The sequence below is a fragment of the Phaseolus vulgaris genome, chromosome 7 (genome assembly GCF_051622355.1).
Source record: "Phaseolus vulgaris cultivar YP4 chromosome 7, ASM5162235v1, whole genome shotgun sequence".
Taxonomy (NCBI): domain Eukaryota; kingdom Viridiplantae; phylum Streptophyta; class Magnoliopsida; order Fabales; family Fabaceae; genus Phaseolus; species Phaseolus vulgaris.
In genome coordinates this window covers 4,491,821-4,510,334 of record NC_143504.1, presented here as the reverse complement: position 1 = coordinate 4,510,334, position 18,514 = coordinate 4,491,821, and the positions used below count along the sequence as shown (strand labels likewise).

Below are 18,514 nucleotides of genomic sequence, written 5' to 3'. Positions count from 1 at the left end.
GTCAAAACAAAATTTTATTGCATGTTTTCTCCATTTATAAGACTTGATTTTTTTTGATTGAGAAACATAATTAATCTCTCAGATTGATAGATGTTAAATTAATTAGAATTCTACATTTTACTCATTTTTTAATTTAAAGGAAAACTAAAAACATAATGTATTCAATATGCGTTTTGTTATGATTGAAAGCAAAAAGGAAAAAGGAAAGAATAAAGTTAAAAGGGTCCACGAGTATCATTAAATCACGTGAATGAATGAAATTATGGGTGGACCAATATTATTGAGACTTGTAAGATATTTAGATGAGGTGAAATTGAATCCACTCAATTTAAAAGGGACCTATTAACTAAAGAATAGAAAAAATTATAAACTATGGAATTTAATTACAACCTTAAAAATAATTAATTATACATAAAAAGCTCTAAATTCAAGAAAAAATTGACACTAATACCGAATGATGTTGACAAATCTCCTACTAAAAAAGTTCAACTTTATACACTTAATTTATACTATTTATTAAAGATAACTTTTCAATAAAATTATAATAATTTATTACTTTTTTTCTGTTGATAAAAAAATAATTTATCTCTTCTTCTTTTTTTATCTAAAGTCAAAGATAATATTGGATTTATACCTTTTAAAGTGGAGAGTTTATACTTCATTTTTTCAATTAGTTGACAAGTTGACGAAAAATTAGACATTCGTTTATTCTTTTAATTATGAAATTAATTATATTATATTTTTTTTGTTGATCTTTAAATTGTTCGATCAACTTCTTTTTATAAAAAGTTTTAAAATAAAATAAATAAATAAATGAAATGAATTTACTCTTAAGTTAAAACTAGTATATATATATATATATAGTTAAAGAAATTTAAAAAATACTATATAAAACAATTTTTAAAAATTAACTTATATATAAAATAATTTTAAGATATGTAAAAGTTCATTTTTTTAATCTATATGTCCTCATGAATAAACTCAATTAAACATGTCTTTAGAGTAAATTGTTAAATTAAACATGCCTTTAGAGTGAATTTTTTTCTAGTGTAATCTGCTAATTTCAATTTAATTAAAATTTATTGTAATGTCATGGTCGAGTCTAATATTACGTTAATTGGTTGTTTGTCGATCTTGTTTTTAAGGTTTAATTTCATATAGCACAAATTTCGAATAATCAGTTTTTAATAAAGGATTGTATTTATTTGGAAGAAAGTCAATAACAAAATTCAACAAACAACGAGAAAAAGATATTAATATATATATATAAAAGAAAGCACTAGGAAGTATATATAAAATAATTTAAATATAAAAATATTGATAATCTTAAACCTAGAATATAATTGTTAGTGTATATCAGAATTGTCTTTAATAGTTTGAAATAACTATATCAAAATTAACTCTAACCCAACTCATAAAAAATAATAATTTACGTTTATTATCGTTAATAAATTTAGTGACAGATTTTATTCATAAATCATTTATAAATATTATTCTAATCATGTTAAGCAAGGTTGCGGGTCGGAAAAGTGATAATGGCAGTACCTATTTTGTGTCTTCAATTATGTTTAACTATTTTGTCTCTTACATTATAAAGTTAACTACTATAATTATTAAGTGTATAAAAAATCATTAACTAAATATGTATTGTACATGCCTATAACGTCTATGTCGTCAAGCAAACTTAACTAAAAAATCATTTAATTTTTTGAATGAAATGATAAAAATACCTTTTTCTTATATCATTAGTTAGTGGTTGTATCAGGTTCTCAATGTATCATCTCACAATAATTGTAAATGTGAAATGATAAAAAGAAAATGCAAAAGTCGTGCATGGTGCTTCCCTGTATACTAACTTTCAAAAACATTAAGAGAAATAAGATAAGATAATTAGTAGAGCTGTATTCCCAAAACAAAATCTGGATGAGGACAGAAGAAAACCTTGACTTGCTTCATTGACTTCCCCTGCATCAAGAACAGTAAAACGCCACTTGTGGTCAATTTTATCGATTGAATCAGCAATCTAAGGCATTTTTTACAAAACAAACTAAATACAATAGTAACAGCTTCACGCCATGACTGTTTATCTCTTCTTCCTGTTTCTTATCTTTACCACTACCAACGCATCAGATGTCCCTATTTTCCTTCGCCAAAATTGTACAACCAACGAAACCTTCACCTACAACACCACTTTCCAACTCAACCTCCGCACCCTCTTGTCTTCCCTATCTTCCAACGCCACCTCAAACACCCAATTTCGCAACGCCACCGTATCCGGCGGAAGCCCCTCCGACACAGTCTACGGTCTCTTCCTCTGCCGTGGCGACGTGCCCCCTCAGCTCTGTCAACAGTGTGTGCTGAACGCCACCCAAAGACTCGGCAATCAAAACACAGATTCATGCAAGTTTGCCAAAAGCGCTATCATTTGGTATGACGAATGTTTGGTTCGATATTCCAACAGGGACTTCTTCTCCACGGTGGACACAAGGCCCAGAATGCGTCTACGGAACACTGCCAACATTTCCCACACAAAAAGCTTCTTGCGTTTGTTGTACACCACCTTGAATGAAACCGCAGACGAGGCAGCGAATTCTAATGGTGCCAAGTTATACGCCACAAAACAAGCTAATATCTCTGTGTTTCAGACCCTCTATTGTCTCACTCAGTGCACACCGGATTTGTCACCCCAAGATTGCAGAAGCTGTCTGAGTGGTGTGATTGGTGATCTTTCATGGTGTTGTCCTGGAAGCCAAGGAGGAAGAGTTTTGTATCCAAGTTGTAACTTTAGGTATGAGCTGTATCCTTTCTATAGAATGGATTCCCCGGAACCTCAAGGAATTCCCAGTCCTACAAATTCTACTATCAAAAAAGGTAATGCCAAATTCTACAAATTCTTCCAACTGTTAGTGTTATGAATTTAAACTGGAACATCATGCGAATAACTGGTTTAGGTCAGACTAGGTTAACAAGGAAAAAAACACACTTATAGAAAATGTGGTAGATGTAATAAGAAAGTGTAAAAGAATGTTGTAATATATACACACACTCAAACAGTAAAAGAATACCTAAAAGATATTTTACTATTTAAGATAATACAAAAACTCATAATCATATTTTAATGGAAGTCGAATGAGTATATATATATTTGAAACAGGGTTTATTTATTTATTCATGTAATTAGAAGAAGAAAAGTGCAGTGAGGAGACAGAATAAAAGCATGTAGAATAGAACTCCCTGAGTGTCAAAATATTCTTGCTGCAAGAGGTGGGCTTAGATAGACAAAAGTATCAGGTGAAGCAGTATTACGTTACAATTCACTGAACTTAATGACCTGTTTTTCTGTCTTTAGGTGAAGCAGGAAAGAGAGGCATCTCATCAGAGATAGGAACTGTAACTTTTGTTTCAATTACTGTGACTGGGCTGTGGTGGGTATTTGGTACTTAAGTAAAAAAGAGCAAGAAAGAAGAATCATTTTCAACTTTCTGCAGATACGCAAAGAAAAAGTTTTGAAACAAAGAGAGCAGGACAGGACTATGCTTCTAATTCTACAGAGTGATCTTAACAAACAGAGTTTCGTATTCTGATGTAATTTGAATAGAATTAATCATATTATAGAGAGATCATATCCTACTTAATTTCGCATTTCGATGTAACTTGAAAAGAACCTTTTTAAATTAATTAGTCTTTTTAATTTTTCAGAGATGTAATTAAAGAGTGTTATCAGTACCACTTCCTCCCAAAAGTTTAAGGATATTTCTCACATGTTAAAAAATTACGGATTCCAGATATTTATTAGGTAACAGTTTTAAAATATTTCTTCTTTCTATTAGTAAATGTATTATTAAATATTTTCAAAGACAAGATAATTTATTAGAAGACATTATAAGATAAGATCACATATTTAAATATCTCATTCAAAAATGAAAATAAGAGTTATTTTTGGACAATTGTTTTTGAAAAAAAAAACTTAAATTCTTGTCCATACGAGAAAAAACAAAAATGTAAAGTTGTTTGTCGTTTGACTATTCTCTACTCTCCTAGTTGAAAGAGACGATCCAGAATAGAAGAAGATAACCACACATAAAGTCATGAAATCGATTACCATCGTCCATGTCAATTTATTTGTAAGCAGCCAAACTTGACTTGGGTATTTATCTACGAGTTTCCCCTGATTTTTTTTAAAACAGTCTTTTATAAATCAAAATTAACTTACATATAAACTATATAAATTAAAAATCTATAAAAAGAACCTTTTAAAATTAATTAGTCTTTTTTATTTTTCTCTTTTACAATAAGTTTATAAGAAACTTGTGGAAACTTGTTAGTTAACCAAATAACCAATCAATCCGTCGCTAATTAAGATATTTAACTGTCTTTGACTTCAGTTCACATCTGAGTGTTCTCGTTGCCATCTTTCTCAACAATTGATGCTTTATTTTTCGTCATTGCCAACGAAACCGAACCCTCATTTGTCTTCACATCACAATTATTTCCACCACCTATACTTAAAATGATTGGACATAGACTTTGCTTCTCTTGGTTTTGCAGGTGTTTGTAAATGTGGAAACTCTTTTATAATTGTGTTCACTTGATACGCAATTCGTTGTCGTGTTGGTAGTCTTCAAATTCTTTGAAGTTCTGCCTCTCCTGTGTGTGCTCCGTCGGTCGGTAAGGGTACCTGCGATTGCACTCTGATGCTTAAGTCAGTTCTAGTGTTTTGTTTTGTTCTCTCAGGATATAAAAAACGTATATTTTCTCCTTTCAGAAGTTTTACTTATAGGTTGACTTGGGCCTCCACTTGTGTGTGCCAGATAATTAATTCACCAAGACGTGTGTAGTAGTCCTCAGATCGTGTGTAGTAGCTTCCTGATATTACGGGAGTGTACTTCGAAGTATGTCTTTAACTCATTCAACGTTAGTTATAAGTGTTTTCTTGCTACATATTTATTACGTTATATTATTAATTCATATTTTCGGTCGTCCGGGTTCTTGTACAATTTTACTATTCAAACCCCTTCTCTTTGGTTATGTACGGATATCTTTGGTTATGTACGGATATCATATCACTGTCTACCCTGATCAAACTGCTAAAACAAAGTATTGCAAACATAAAATAGGAAAAACAATTGACGAATTGCAAATCTTTCTCCAAACGAGCATCACCAAGATGCCTCATTCCAACTACTTAGCAATTCCCTCAGTTTTCTTCTTCCTCTTTAGTTTCTTATTCTTTTCAACCAAAGCAACGCCAATATACAGTTCCCATGTCTGCACAGACTCTACCATAAACCAAACAAACACCATATTCCAAACCAACCTCAACCTCCTCCTTTCTTCCCTTTCTTCCAACGCCACTCAAGCCACCCAATTCTACAAAACAACAATTGCCGGCGAAACCCCCAACGCCGTCAAGGGCCTCTTCCTCTGCCGCGGAGACACCCTCGCCGCCGCGTGCCACGACTGCGTCACCGCCGCAGCAGCGGACCTAAAACGCCGGTGCCCGGTTGAGAAGGAGGCCATAATCTGGTACGACGTGTGCATGGTACGCTACTCCAACCAATACCTCAACAACATCATACCAGGAGTGGACATCTCTGATTCCAAAAGCGTGACTAGCATTAACCTTGACCGATTCAACGAGTTGCTTGCGGGACTGCTGAATTCTCTGGCAACGAAAGCTAAGAATTCCGCAGATAAGAAATTTGCGACAGGGGAAGTGAACCTCACTAGTTCGATGACCCTTTATGGGTTAGTGCAGTGCACGCCAGAGTTGTCCTTGTTCGATTGCAGGATGTGTTTTAGCAGCGCCATTGCGTATGTTCCGAATTACTGTGATGGGAAACGAGGGGCAAGAGTGTTGCTTCCTGGATGCAATATCAGATATGAACTGTATCCATTTTACAACAGCAGTAACACATTGGCCCCACCGGTTGTGAAGCCTCGTCCTTCAGGTACACTGCTAGTAAGTAGTATATTGTGCTTATTTGATTTTGAGTAGTGAATGAATGAATTGTGTTGATGTTTGCTCAGGACGGAGTGATGTTGAAGTGATTCTTACATTTGTTATCCCTATTGTTGCTGCGATGGTGCTTTTCACCTTTGGGATATGTAGTGTCATGAGAAAGCAAGCAAAGAGTGTGATAGAATTATGGAAGAAAACGGTAACAATACTTGAATTCTTTTATTCCAATTTAGCTTCATGTTGTGGTCGATGCTGAGTGTTTGATTTTGGGGCTGAATAACAGAATTATTCTGAGGTGTAGATGCGACTGATGCTGCAAAGAATAGCAAAATAGATGGTAAGAATGAGTAGTTTAATTTGGAAGGGCGTAATGCAAGACAACCTTGATTATTCTTATCAGATAGTTCAGTGTTTAGGAAGTTGTATTGGTAATCATCGTTTTTTATGTTTCGAATCCGTCGAAAAAACACATCATGCGGCCGCATCAGATGGTTTAACAGGGCGACTTGGCAATTGGTAGTGCAGATTAGTGAACCACGAGTTATTGGTACTTCTTACTGTTTCTATTTATATTAATTATTATAAATATTTTATAAAAGGTAAATTTTATCTATTAAATTATATTATAATGATTATTTATATCAATTTTTTAAATTAAAATTAAATAATTAAAAATTAATATAAGATTTTGTATATTATAATTTATGAGAATGGAACTTTTTAATCCAACCGTTAGTTTAGAAAATAAATAAATCAATATAAAACTAATACAATCTAATAAAATATTAGATTATAGAATAATTTATCACACACAACACACTTATACATTTCTGAACTGCAAGTGATCTTAGTTATTGGTAGACGCCAAATTTGACCATGGATTCTTAGTCCGTTCCTTTGATTATTCTCACTTCTTTCTCCATCAAAACTAATAAACACGCTATATTGCCATGGAAAAACCGATTGGTCTCACATCATTATAAACTTTGTAACATTGAAAATTTTGTACACTGTTTGTAATTTTAATCAAACAGACACTAATTAATTATTATTGGAAACACTGATATATGATAGGTAGAGAAAAAGACAACCATTGTAATTATTAATTTATTAACATGTTATATTTTTAACACACATAACTAACCTTATAAAAATGCATATTTAAACTATGTTTTAATTTACAATTGGTTTTTTCTTATCGGCAAAGTAGTTTTTTTTTTTAAATAAAAAACTTATATAGTGGACATTATTATATAATTTTGACACCCAAGTCAAGCTAGCACTTCAAGACTTATCAATTATATCTCATCTTATTGAAAACTATTAAAAGAAAAAGAAAATGAAAATGAAACCAAACCCATATACACAAATTAAATGAGTGATATATTCATTGAGTTTGTGTTTTGATAAGAGTTAGATATTCAATTAATGACCATGTGAGTTCCACTTTTAATATTTTCTAAATCTTATTTTTTTTTATGTAATTATTCCCTTAGACGTTTTCATCTTAATTTTATTTTCCACAGTCTTTTTATTCTATTATAATAAGTTACTGTCGGCCCCAAAATTTACTCTGGTTTATTTAAATTTATTTTAGAATAAGTCTCTTTTTACTTTAAAATTTATTTATCTTGTTTTTTTATTGTTTCTGTAAATGTTTTAAGGTTTCGTACATTCAACCACGTTAAATATGTATTATTATTACTATTATTATTATTTAAAGATCAATTTTTTCTTTTTTTACTTTTTAGACATTCACTAACTAAATTAATTTCCTTTAAAAAAAGGTGTAATTTTAATTTTTTATATATTTTTTGTAAAATATCATCACTCTTATAAATTTAATAGACCGATAAAATATGTTTAAATTAAAAAAAATTGACGATAAAATGTGGGAAAATTTTACAAATAAAATTGGTGGAATGATAATAATTAAATAACAAAATATATCGTGAACCCAAATCTAAATTCATAACGCTAGCAAGTTTAAATATCTAATTGTCGATTTAACCACTCATTAAATTTTTACAATCGTTTATAAAATGGAAACCTAGTGATACTTTTAGATTTGCATCAAATCATTATTTTTTTTACTATTATTACAAAAAAGAAGTTTCACATTAATTGTTCATTGACTTGTGGCGAGCAAGTCTTTGTGGTTCTCCTGAGGTGAAGACTTCGCATTTCTCTCAGCAAACTCATCTTCATCGAAATGGACATGATGAAATATTAGGCGCAACAACAAAACCTGTTTCCAAAGAAGAAAGAAACAATTCATTATTGTTTTACCTCTTCGATTCTCTCCGACATGTGCATCTTGAAATCGTGTTCAACCCAGTTGCTAATTCTCTCCCTGTTTGTGTTTCTAAACTTTGCAAGTGAAGCTGCAACATATAGCTCGCATGTCTGCACAGATGGATCCTTTTACCGACCCAACACAACATTCCAAAACAACTTGAACCTCCTCCTCTCATCTCTTGTCTCCAACGCCACCCTTCACGACGGTTTCTACCGCACCAAAATCTCACTCGGAGCCCCTGGAGAGATCAAGGGACTCTTCCTCTGCCGCGGCGATGTCACACCCTCCGTCTGTCACGACTGCGTCACCGCCGCAGCAAAAAACATCACTCAACGCTGCACCAACCAGACAGAGTCCATTATCTGGTACGACGAGTGCATGCTGCGCTACTCCAACAGTTCCGTCCTCAACAACATAGTCCCAGGGGTTAACTTATTAAACGTAGAAAGCGTCCCTGACTCGGACTACTTACAGTTCAACAATATTCTTGCCTCCACGTTGAATGATGCGAAACAAGAAGCTATCAGTTCGGGGAAAATGTTTTCTACAAAAGAAGCGAATGTCACGAGCTCAATGAAGATCTACACACTGGCGCAGTGCACTCCCGATTTGTCCACTTCTGAATGTAACACGTGCTTCTCAAGCGCCATCAGTTCCTTTCCAAACTGCTGTGACCGCAAACAAGGTGCACGGTCCCTGCTTCCGGGTTGTAATGTCAGATATGAATTGTACCCGTTTTACAATGTTTCCTCTGTCTCCACACAACCAGAGTTCTTCTCTCCATCTTCAGGTATCAAATGCAGTTACTTGGTTAATTTTTTGTTGCTGGGGTGTCTTAGAAAGTGATGAACCGTGCAGGGAAAGGCAGAATTTCGTTAATTGTGGCGATTGTTGTCCCAATTGTTGTTGCGGTTGTACTTCTCATTGTTGGCGTCTGCTTCCTACGTAAGAGGGCAAGTAATACATACCTTAGTTCTTTTCGCCAGGATTCAAGTAATCTCTCTTTCTCGGTCAAGGTGATTGTATCCTATAATTTGTTTCCATTGACTTTAATTTGGTTGCTGATTATTACTGTCTTTCTTGGTTGTGTAGTTGTGGATGATCTTACTGATGTGGAGTCCTTGCAATTTGACATGGCTACAGTTGAAGCTGCCACAAACAGATTCTCGGATGAAAACAAGATTGGCCGTGGCGGATTTGGGGTGGTTTATAAGGTGTGAAACGTTTTTGTGCTAAATTATGAGTACCACATAATTCATTTTAAGGTAAAGTAGTTAACTGGTCTATTCCAATGCTTGTTTTAGGGTGTCCTCTCTAATGGACAAGAGATAGCAGTGAAGAGGTTGTCAGTAACTTCCTTGCAGGGTGCAGTAGAGTTCAGGAATGAAGCTGCCCTTGTGGCCAAGCTTCAACATAGAAATTTAGTGAGATTATTGGGATTTTGCTTGGAGGGCCAGGAAAAGATTCTTATCTATGAATATATACCAAACAAAAGCCTTGATCACTTTCTATTTGGTATGTACTATTTCTACTGTGATTAATTTCCCTAAATAGACTGATATAATACCTCATAAGCAGAATCACTTCATTTATTCACATGATGGATGATACCTTTATCCTTATTAAACATCAGTCACGTTGAAGGAAGTTAACAGTTGTGTAATCGGAAATTTTAGTCACTTTCCTATTGCTAATATAGGTATTTCCTTTTTGCAAACATTGTAGACCCTGTCAAGCAAAGAGAGTTAGATTGGTCAAGACGCTACAACATTATAGTTGGTATTACTCGAGGAATTCTTTATTTACATGAAGATTCTCAACTTAGAATTATACATCGGGATATAAAAGCTAGTAACGTTTTACTAGATCAAAATATGAATCCAAAGATTTCAGATTTTGGTATGGCAAAAATTTTCGAGGCAGATCAAACTCAAGTACAGACAGGAAGAATTGTTGGGACATAGTAAGTATAATGTCTATGTTTATCTTCTCCCATATTTTAACATATCGTTACTTAAGTTAAGAATAAGGAAAAAAATGTATGTTTTTTCAAAAAAATTATTGTTCAGTTCTAATTGCTGACTATATTGTTATTTTTCAGTGGTTATATGTCTCCCGAATACGCAATGCGTGGACAATTTTCAGAGAAATCAGATGTGTTCAGCTTCGGTATCTTAGTTTTGGAGATTGTGAGTGGCAAGAAGAATGCTGGTTTGTATCAATCGAAACACGCTGATGACCTCTTAACTCTTGTGAGTATAAATAATAGTAATTTTTTCTTAGTTACACACTATTTCAGTGGGTGAGGAAATTATATATTCATAGTTTAAATAGTAACATTTCACTACCACAGGCTTGGAAGCATTGGACAGAGGAAACACCTATGGAGTTTCTGGATCCAACTCTGAGAGGTTCTTATTCAAGAAATGAAGTAAATAGATGCATCCATATTGGTCTATTATGTGTTCAGGAGAGTCCATCTGACAGACCATCAATGGCCACCATTGCACTTATGCTGAACAGTTATTCAGTTACCATGTCAATGCCACGACAACCAGCATCTTTCCTGCGTGGAAGAAGTCCTAACAGGCTAAACCCAGGGCTTGACTCTGATCAGTCTACCACCAACCAGTCTACCACTAGTTCAATTCCATGGTCTGTGAATGAAGTATCCATTACGGAATTATACCCTCGGTAAAGGATTGTTTTTAATGTTTTCTTCAATCAATCCAGTGAACCATCAAATCTTTCAAACTATAGTGTTACTTTCAAACGTACCAAACTGATATACAGAGTAAACCTAAATGGCTCAAAGGGTTCTGTTTAAAATACTTCATGCTGGATGAAAATGTAGACCAATCTTCTTTTGAAGCATAGGGGTTGATTTCCTCATGGATTCTTGTTTCTTGTCTGCATCATGCTCAAATGCAAGTATCTAGTTCTCCAATACTGCAACAGATCACTTCAAATTATGATTGTGACGTTAACTGGCTCTGGATTGAGAATTTATGCATGCTATATAATCCCAGTATATGAAACTATATACAACTTTGACTGTTGCGACCGTCTTTCAAAGAGCCTTATAAGTAAAAACTCGTGTTTTGTGCAAGGAAAGTGAGGTTGCCCATTCTAATGGGGCATGCCAGAAGTTTGAATATTGAGGACTTACTGTTCATTTTTGCAGACACATTTCAGTGTGGTAGAGTTTGAATAAACCATTTATTGAAAGAGACACTTCTCTCTTTAAATCTTGAAATGTAAAAGGATAGGCGAAAAGTCATAACCGAACATCTTCTCATATCCAGAGAGTTGTTGATCTGCTCTGTTAGGAGAACAAATCCACCCCAGTCCAGTTGTACATAGACCCTTGAGGCATTAATAATTTTCCATATATGATAGTTTGATTTGTCAAGTGTTATGAGGATTAATTTTGATATGTCATGTTTGTATTATTTTTTGTACTATTTTGATATGCTGCAAATTATAGATAATATAATGAATGATAATTTACATGACATGTCTTTTGTATGTAGTGATACTCAACATATCAAAACTTTATATAAAAAAGCTTCTAGCCTTTTGGCCGGAAATTTCTTTGAGATGATTAGGTAAGATGATTTTTAAATTTGTTCCAAGGGAAGTTGTTTTGAGGGTGCAAAATGTCAAGATAACAGGAGTGTTGCTTGCTACTATAGAATGAAGTTCCTTTTTCAAACCGCAATAATCGATACTAGTGCATTCCCCAAATAATGAAATTGACCTTGGGTTTATTTGATGCATAATGTGACGATCAATTTTAGTATATTTAGTGCGTTGTTCATGTAACATCAAAACATCAGATTGACAATAATATGAAGAGATAAGAGAGTTGATTGATTGTATTTCACGTGAAAATTAGGTAATTCACTAAAGTTCACAGGTGATACTAGCTAAAACTCAATATTCAAGTTTTTGAAGAATTATAATATAATATTGTTTGTTCGTTGATTCCATAACATGTAAAGAATCTTCTTGCATCAATGTATTCAATCCAATAAGAATAACTAAAAGCCTTCAATTGAGAATCGAGGAGTGTTAGTTGAAGAAAAGAAGAAACCAAAATCTAATGCTTACTTGATATATCGAGAATATAATTAGTAGCTTGTTATGTGCAGAAGTAGGTTTAGACATAAATTGATTGAAATTTTTGAATAACAAAGATTATGTTTAGCCTGATTTCCATCAAATAAATCAACTATTCGATGAGTCTTTGAAAAACTAAGGCACCGTATCACCAAGAGAGATCAAAATTTTGATGCAGTCTTGTTTCATCATGTATGAGAGTAGAAACAGACTTACAAGTTAGCATGGCAACATTATTTACAATATCAAGAACATACTTTCTTTAAAACCGAACAACTTCAAAGTCAAGGAAGTATTTTGAAAAAAGGATTTGGACTCATGTCTTGCAATTTAACCTATTTCGAATGTCCTAAAAATATAAATTATTGTTAAGACCACACACATGGTTATTTTGAAAAAAAAAAATACTAATTTGAGTCCGAAATGTCTTTCATACTTATATTCTAAATCATCTCTATCAAGACTTATATGTACCTAAAAAGAAAGGAAAACTATATTTATCAAAGTCAATTATTAATGTCAAATACTTCACATCTCAAGCAAAGTAATTTTAAAATATAAAAGTGAAATAAATATTTTAAATAAACTTTCAAAATATGATTTTATCTTCTAAAATTTCAAAATATTATTTTATGTTGGAATTTTAAAATTAATGATAACATTTAAATTATATATCTATTACATGGTAGAAAGCTACAAAGAAAAAAATAAAGGTAGTTTCTTCCTGCACCCCTACATTTTTCTTCCTACACTCCCACAATGTTATGCAAAGACTAAATTGTCCCAATTATTTTTTAAAAACCCTAAAATGCACTTGAACTGTATTTATTTTTTTGCATTATGGATTATGGAATCCGGAAAAATTTCGGATTTGCACTTCCAGTAAAATTTCGAATCCACTAATCTGTAATTCAAAATATGCATTTCACATTCAAAAATTTATCATTCAAAAAAAGCATTCTAGATCCACCAATCCGTAACAGAAATATGCATTATGGATTCAGAATTCCGTAATTCAAAAAAAAACATTCTGGATTCACGAATCCGTAACAGAATTAGGCTTCCGGATTCAGGAATCCGGAAATCAATAATTTATTCAAAAATTGCTTCCAGAACACCCCCTCATTTGGAAAAAAAAACTTATTCAGTTTCGAATTGATGAATCCGTAGCACACTCCCAAATCCCTATTTCCAGTAATCACGGTGTCCTTTTTCAAATAAAAGATTAAGACCAGTTTTGAAATTTAGTAAATTGTGGGGGGTGCAGGAAGAAAAATGTAGGGGTGGAGGAAGAAGAAGCCAAAAATAAAAAGTCGAAAAATACAATACTTATTGCGCGAAACTTAAAAAGGAAAAATCCAAGTTCGCACCTATGTAACGAGTATTTTTGTTTTACCCACCTCCCACACTGGTCCTTTCCTTGCATCAGCTCAAGAACAGTTGTCAAAGATACTTTATTTTACGAATTTGTGTTACACTTAACGCATCAACATCAGGTAAATTCCGCCAAACTATTCAGTACTTTAATCATTTTTTTTTATAGAACTGTAACACAAAACAGAGACACTGTTTGATTTTCTTCAAATCGTTCAAAATTTACAATATTTGATTTAACTTTTAGCAAAATGGTAAAGTCTTTGGCGTTAGCTAACATTGACTTGTATACAATACTCGTCATTATAAGACTCATCATCATCATCCACCCCACCAGAATCTGATAATTACACTGAAACATTAAGTGTCAGAACAAAATCTACTTATTTTACCTCTTCGAGATGTTCATCTTGAAATCGTGTTCAACCCACTTGCTAATTCTCTCCCTGTTTGTGTTTCTAAACTTTGCAAGTGAAGCTGCTCCTACATATAGCAGACATGCCTGCACAAACGATGGATCCTTTTACCGACCCAACACAACATTCCAAACCAACTTGAACATCCTCCTCTCATCCCTAGTCTCCAACGCCACCCTCCACGATGGTTACTACCTCACCAACATCTCCCTTGGAGCCCCTGGGGAGGTCAAGGGGCTCTTCCTCTGCCGCGGTGACGTCACCCCCTCCGTCTGCCACCACTGTGTCGCCGCCGCGGCTGACAACATCACACGCCTTTGCACCAACCAAACAGAGTCTGTAATATGGTATGACGAGTGTATGGTGCGCTACTCCAACCTTTCCTTCCTCAACAACATAGTCCCAAGTATTGACTACAGTTCCGAACAGAGCGTTCCTGACTCCGAAATTACTAGCTTTATCAATTTTCTTGCATCCACGCTGAAGGGTGTGGCGCAGGATGCCGTGAATTCTCCTTCGGCTAAAATGTTCGCCACAAGAGAAGCGATTTTCACGAGCTCAATGACTCTGTACTCCCTGGCGCAGTGTAGGCCTGATTTATCCGCCTTTGATTGTAACATGTGCTTAACAGGCGCCATCAGTAGCCTCGGTGAAGGAAAGCGAGGTGCACGCAACTTGCTTCCTAGTTGTAATGTCAGATATGAATTGTACCCTTTTTACAATGTTTCCGCCGAATCTGCTAAACCGGAGTCTCTTTCCCCATCTTCAGGTATCAAAGTTTTACAGCATATTAACATGTGCTAAGCTCATATGCAGTTCCTTAATAATTTAGTATTCTCTAATCAAATTGGAGTTTTACATTTATAATTTGCATTAAAGATCAGTATAATTATCAAGGTAAAACTATAATTCTGGCTGTAGAATAAGACTGAAGGTACTTAAAAGAAGTGAATCTCAGCTTTGTCAGTGTCTAAATTCCATCAACCTTGTTAATGGGTGTCTTAGAAAGTGATGAACCTGTACAGGAAAAAGAAGTATCTCTATAATTGTGGCTATTGCTGTCCCAATTGTTGTTGCGGTGGTACTTTTCATTGTTGGCGTCTGCTTCCTACGCAAGAGGGCAAGCAATAGATACATTAATTCGTTTCGCCAGGATTCAAGTAATCTCTCTTTCTTCTTCAAAGTGATTGTTTCATGTAATCTGTCTCACTTGCCTTTAATTGGGTTGCTGATGATTACTGTCTTTCTTTGCTGTATAGTTGTTGATGATCTTACCGATGTGGAGTCCTTGCAATTTGACTTGGCTACGATTGAAGCTGCCACGAACAGATTTTCGGATGAGAACAAGATTGGCCAAGGTGGATTTGGGGTGGTTTATAAGGTATGAAGCAAGTTTATGCTAAATCTTGAGTAAACATATTTCATTTTATGATAAAGTAGTTAACTGGTCCATTCCAATGCCTTTTTTAGGGTGTCCTCCCTGACGGACAGGAGATAGCAGTGAAGAGGTTGTCAGTAACCTCCTTGCAGGGCGCAGTAGAGTTCAGGAATGAAGCTGCCCTTGTTGCCAAGCTTCAACATAGAAATTTAGTGAGACTATTGGGATTTTGCTTGGAGGGCCAGGAAAAGATTCTTATCTATGAATACATACCAAACAAAAGCCTTGATTACTTTCTATTTGGTATGTATCTTTGTACTTTTCTTATATGTGACATCTCAATTAGTGCAGTGATTGATTTCCCTCAACAGACTAATATGACACCTCATAAACAGAATCACTTCATTGAACATCGACATTGGAGGGTTAATGGCTTTGTGTAAATAGAAATTGTTGTAATTTTGCTATTTTAATCTGGGTATTTCATTTTTTTTTGACATTTTGTAGATTCTATAAAGCAAAGAGAGTTAGATTGGTCAAAACGCTACAAGATTATAGTTGGCATTGCTAGAGGAATTCTTTATTTACATGAAGATTCTCAACTTAGAATTGTTCACCGTGATCTCAAAGCTAGCAATGTTTTACTAGATGAAAATATGAACTCAAAGATTTCTGATTTTGGCATGGCAAAAATTTTCCAGGCAGATCAGACTCAAGTAAATACAGGAAGGATAGTTGGGACTTAGTAAGTCCAATGTCTTAAAGTCATCTCCTCTTGCATTTATAACTTTGGTTGTTCTTTCCAGAATTTTTGTTTTTTTTTTCTTTCTAAATAACTGGATTATGCTGTTGTTACAGTGGTTACATGTCTCCAGAATATGCCATGCGTGGTCAGTTTTCTATGAAATCAGATGTGTTCAGCTTTGGTGTCTTGGTTTTGGAGATTGTGAGTGGAAAGAAGAATACTGACTTTTATCAATCCAATCACGCTGATGACCTCTTAATCTTTGTGAGTATAAGCAATAGTATCTTTCTTCTGCTCTGCTGATGCCATGCTTAGCTGCAATTCCTAGCTACATACTATTTCAGTGGGTGAGGAAATGAGACAATCCTAGTTTAAATACTAACATTATACTACCACAGGCTTGGAAGAAATGGACAGAGCAAACAACTATGGAGTTTCTGGATCCCGCTCTGAGAGGTTCTTGTTCGAGAAATGAAGTAAACAGATGCATCCACATTGGTTTATTATGTGTTCAGGAAAATCCGTCTGACAGACCATCAATGGCCACCATTGCACTTATGCTGAATAGTTATTCAGTTACCTTGTCAATGCCACGACAACCAGCATCTTTTCTGCGTGGAAGAGGTCCTAACAGGCTTAACCAAGGACTTGAATCTGATCAGTCTACCACCGATCAATTTACTTCCTGTTCAGTTCCATGGTCTGTGAATGAAGTATCCCTCACTGAAGTATACCCTCGCTAAATGATGATTTTAAGTTTTCTTCAATCAATCTAGTGTATGCTGAAATCTTGTCAAACTATGGTGTATCTGTTGTACTATTCTAGCAGATTTGTAAAGTAAATATTAAAGGAATCCTATCCATGCTTCGTGCTGGATGAACATGCAGAGTAGATAAAGCAAGATAAATACCTGAATAATTTACAATCCTGAGCCATGTTGGTTTTGAAGCATTGGGTTGATTTGATGAGGGATTATTTTTTCTTGCCCGCATTATGCTGGTTAAAGTTAGTGCTCCTAAATGCAAGTATCTAGCTCTCCAGAACTGCAATACAGATACTAGCTAGTGTATAATCCTAATGGTAGATCACTTTAAATTATGGTTCTGATGTCAAACTGGGTTCATAGTTTATGCAGCCTATAGTCTCGGTTTAATAAAGTATATAGCTTTGACTGTTGTGAGCATTTCAAAGAGCCTTGTGCAAGGAAATTGAGGTCCCATTCTATGGCAGGGCCATGCCTTAAGTTTGAAAAGTCAGGACTTACTGTTCAATTTTGTGGATATTTTTCAGTGTGGTACGAGTTTGACTTAACCTTATAGATTTAATATAATAGATATAAATTGATGCAAAAAACTGGTAAAGTGAATTTGATCAAGTAGATCAGTTGTATCTAAATTAAAGTAGACCTTTTTTTTGTTTCATCCATTTAAGTTATGGTTTAAATGTCTCCTTAAGATATTCTCATTGGAGTAGTGATATGTTAACAACATACCGAGTAGAAAATAATATTATCTAAACTTAATAAAATTATATTTTAATTATATTTAATTTATTTTTAATTTTAAATATTATAATAGTATTATAATATAGTGAAGTGATTGTTTTTACTGTTGTGTCTAATGTCAAAGAAATCTCTTCCTTTTCATTTTACCCATCATACCTTTAACACAAAGAAGTACTAAAGGCAATTCCTTTCTATTTTCTCTAAATAACTTTTTTAGAAATTTCATAGATCCCTAGGATCAGCAGTGTCATCCATGTTTGGTCGATTTAATGGGAGCTCGTTCCCAACGCGAGTTGAAAACACGAAACTAAGCGAAGAGGAATTTGTGTTTCGATTGCCTATATTCTTTTGGGTTAACTTGCATTTGTGCGTTTCACTTATGTACTGTACACTAAGAGGGATTTTGAGGAGACAATGTTACTTTTTCCCGTTAAGGAAGAAGGACAATCAAGGATTTGCGTGGGGCTCTATTCTGAAGAGAAATGAGAGGAAAGTGACATCAGTGAAATCACTGAAATGCTTCTGCTTTTAGTGAATGGTTAGGTGCATTTCAGGCGAAGGTGGAGATGTTGGTGGGTTGCCACTTGGTAGACATCATGATAAAAGAAAATAATCAACATAAAGAAAATATCTTGTCAAAAATGAGAAACAAATAGAAAGGCGAGGAAGAGAGAAAAAGAACAGAGAATAAGAAGAGAGAGCATAAAAAGGTA

At 34.2% G+C, this 18,514-nt stretch overlaps 3 protein-coding genes across 7 annotated transcripts; all 3 read left to right on the top strand.

Annotated features, from left to right (window-relative positions):
* The first annotated feature begins 1,726 nt into the window (after positions 1 to 1,726).
* Positions 1,727 to 11,689, top strand: LOC137827526 (cysteine-rich receptor-like protein kinase 25). 4 transcript variants are annotated; one of them, XM_090304207.1, is made up of 7 exons: positions 1,727 to 2,871; positions 9,120 to 9,254; positions 9,354 to 9,475; positions 9,566 to 9,776; positions 9,987 to 10,224; positions 10,363 to 10,513; positions 10,615 to 11,689. In XM_090304207.1, the coding sequence occupies exons 1-7, from the start codon at positions 2,076 to 2,078 to the stop codon at positions 10,957 to 10,959; spliced, it is 1,998 nt and encodes a 665-aa protein (XP_090160333.1). In that variant the 5' UTR covers positions 1,727 to 2,075; the 3' UTR covers positions 10,960 to 11,689. The 4 variants fall into 4 exon arrangements, with proteins under 4 accessions (XP_090160333.1, XP_068489826.1, XP_068489802.2 ...); XM_068633701.2 differs by lacking the exon at positions 1,727 to 2,871 and adding an exon at positions 8,033 to 9,051; XM_068633700.2 differs by lacking the exon at positions 1,727 to 2,871 and adding an exon at positions 8,120 to 9,051 and having other exon boundaries at positions 9,120 to 9,475.
* LOC137827537 (antimicrobial ginkbilobin-2-like protein) lies at positions 4,981 to 6,512 on the top strand. Its single transcript, XM_068633719.1, has 3 exons — positions 4,981 to 5,951; positions 6,031 to 6,161; positions 6,246 to 6,512. The coding sequence occupies exons 1-3, from the start codon at positions 5,048 to 5,050 to the stop codon at positions 6,261 to 6,263; spliced, it is 1,053 nt and encodes a 350-aa protein (XP_068489820.1). The 5' UTR covers positions 4,981 to 5,047; the 3' UTR covers positions 6,264 to 6,512.
* Positions 11,690 to 14,033: 2,344 nt separating the features above from the next.
* On the top strand, positions 14,034 to 17,245 carry LOC137827525 (cysteine-rich receptor-like protein kinase 10). Of its 2 annotated transcripts, XM_068633698.2 has the most exons (7): positions 14,034 to 14,942; positions 15,199 to 15,333; positions 15,433 to 15,554; positions 15,644 to 15,854; positions 16,059 to 16,296; positions 16,410 to 16,560; positions 16,695 to 17,245. In XM_068633698.2, the coding sequence occupies exons 1-7, from the start codon at positions 14,159 to 14,161 to the stop codon at positions 17,037 to 17,039; spliced, it is 1,986 nt and encodes a 661-aa protein (XP_068489799.2). In that variant the 5' UTR covers positions 14,034 to 14,158; the 3' UTR covers positions 17,040 to 17,245. The 2 variants fall into 2 exon arrangements, with proteins under 2 accessions (XP_068489799.2, XP_068489798.2); XM_068633697.2 differs by having other exon boundaries at positions 14,056 to 14,942; positions 15,199 to 15,554.
* The last annotated feature ends 1,269 nt before the right edge of the window (positions 17,246 to 18,514 follow it).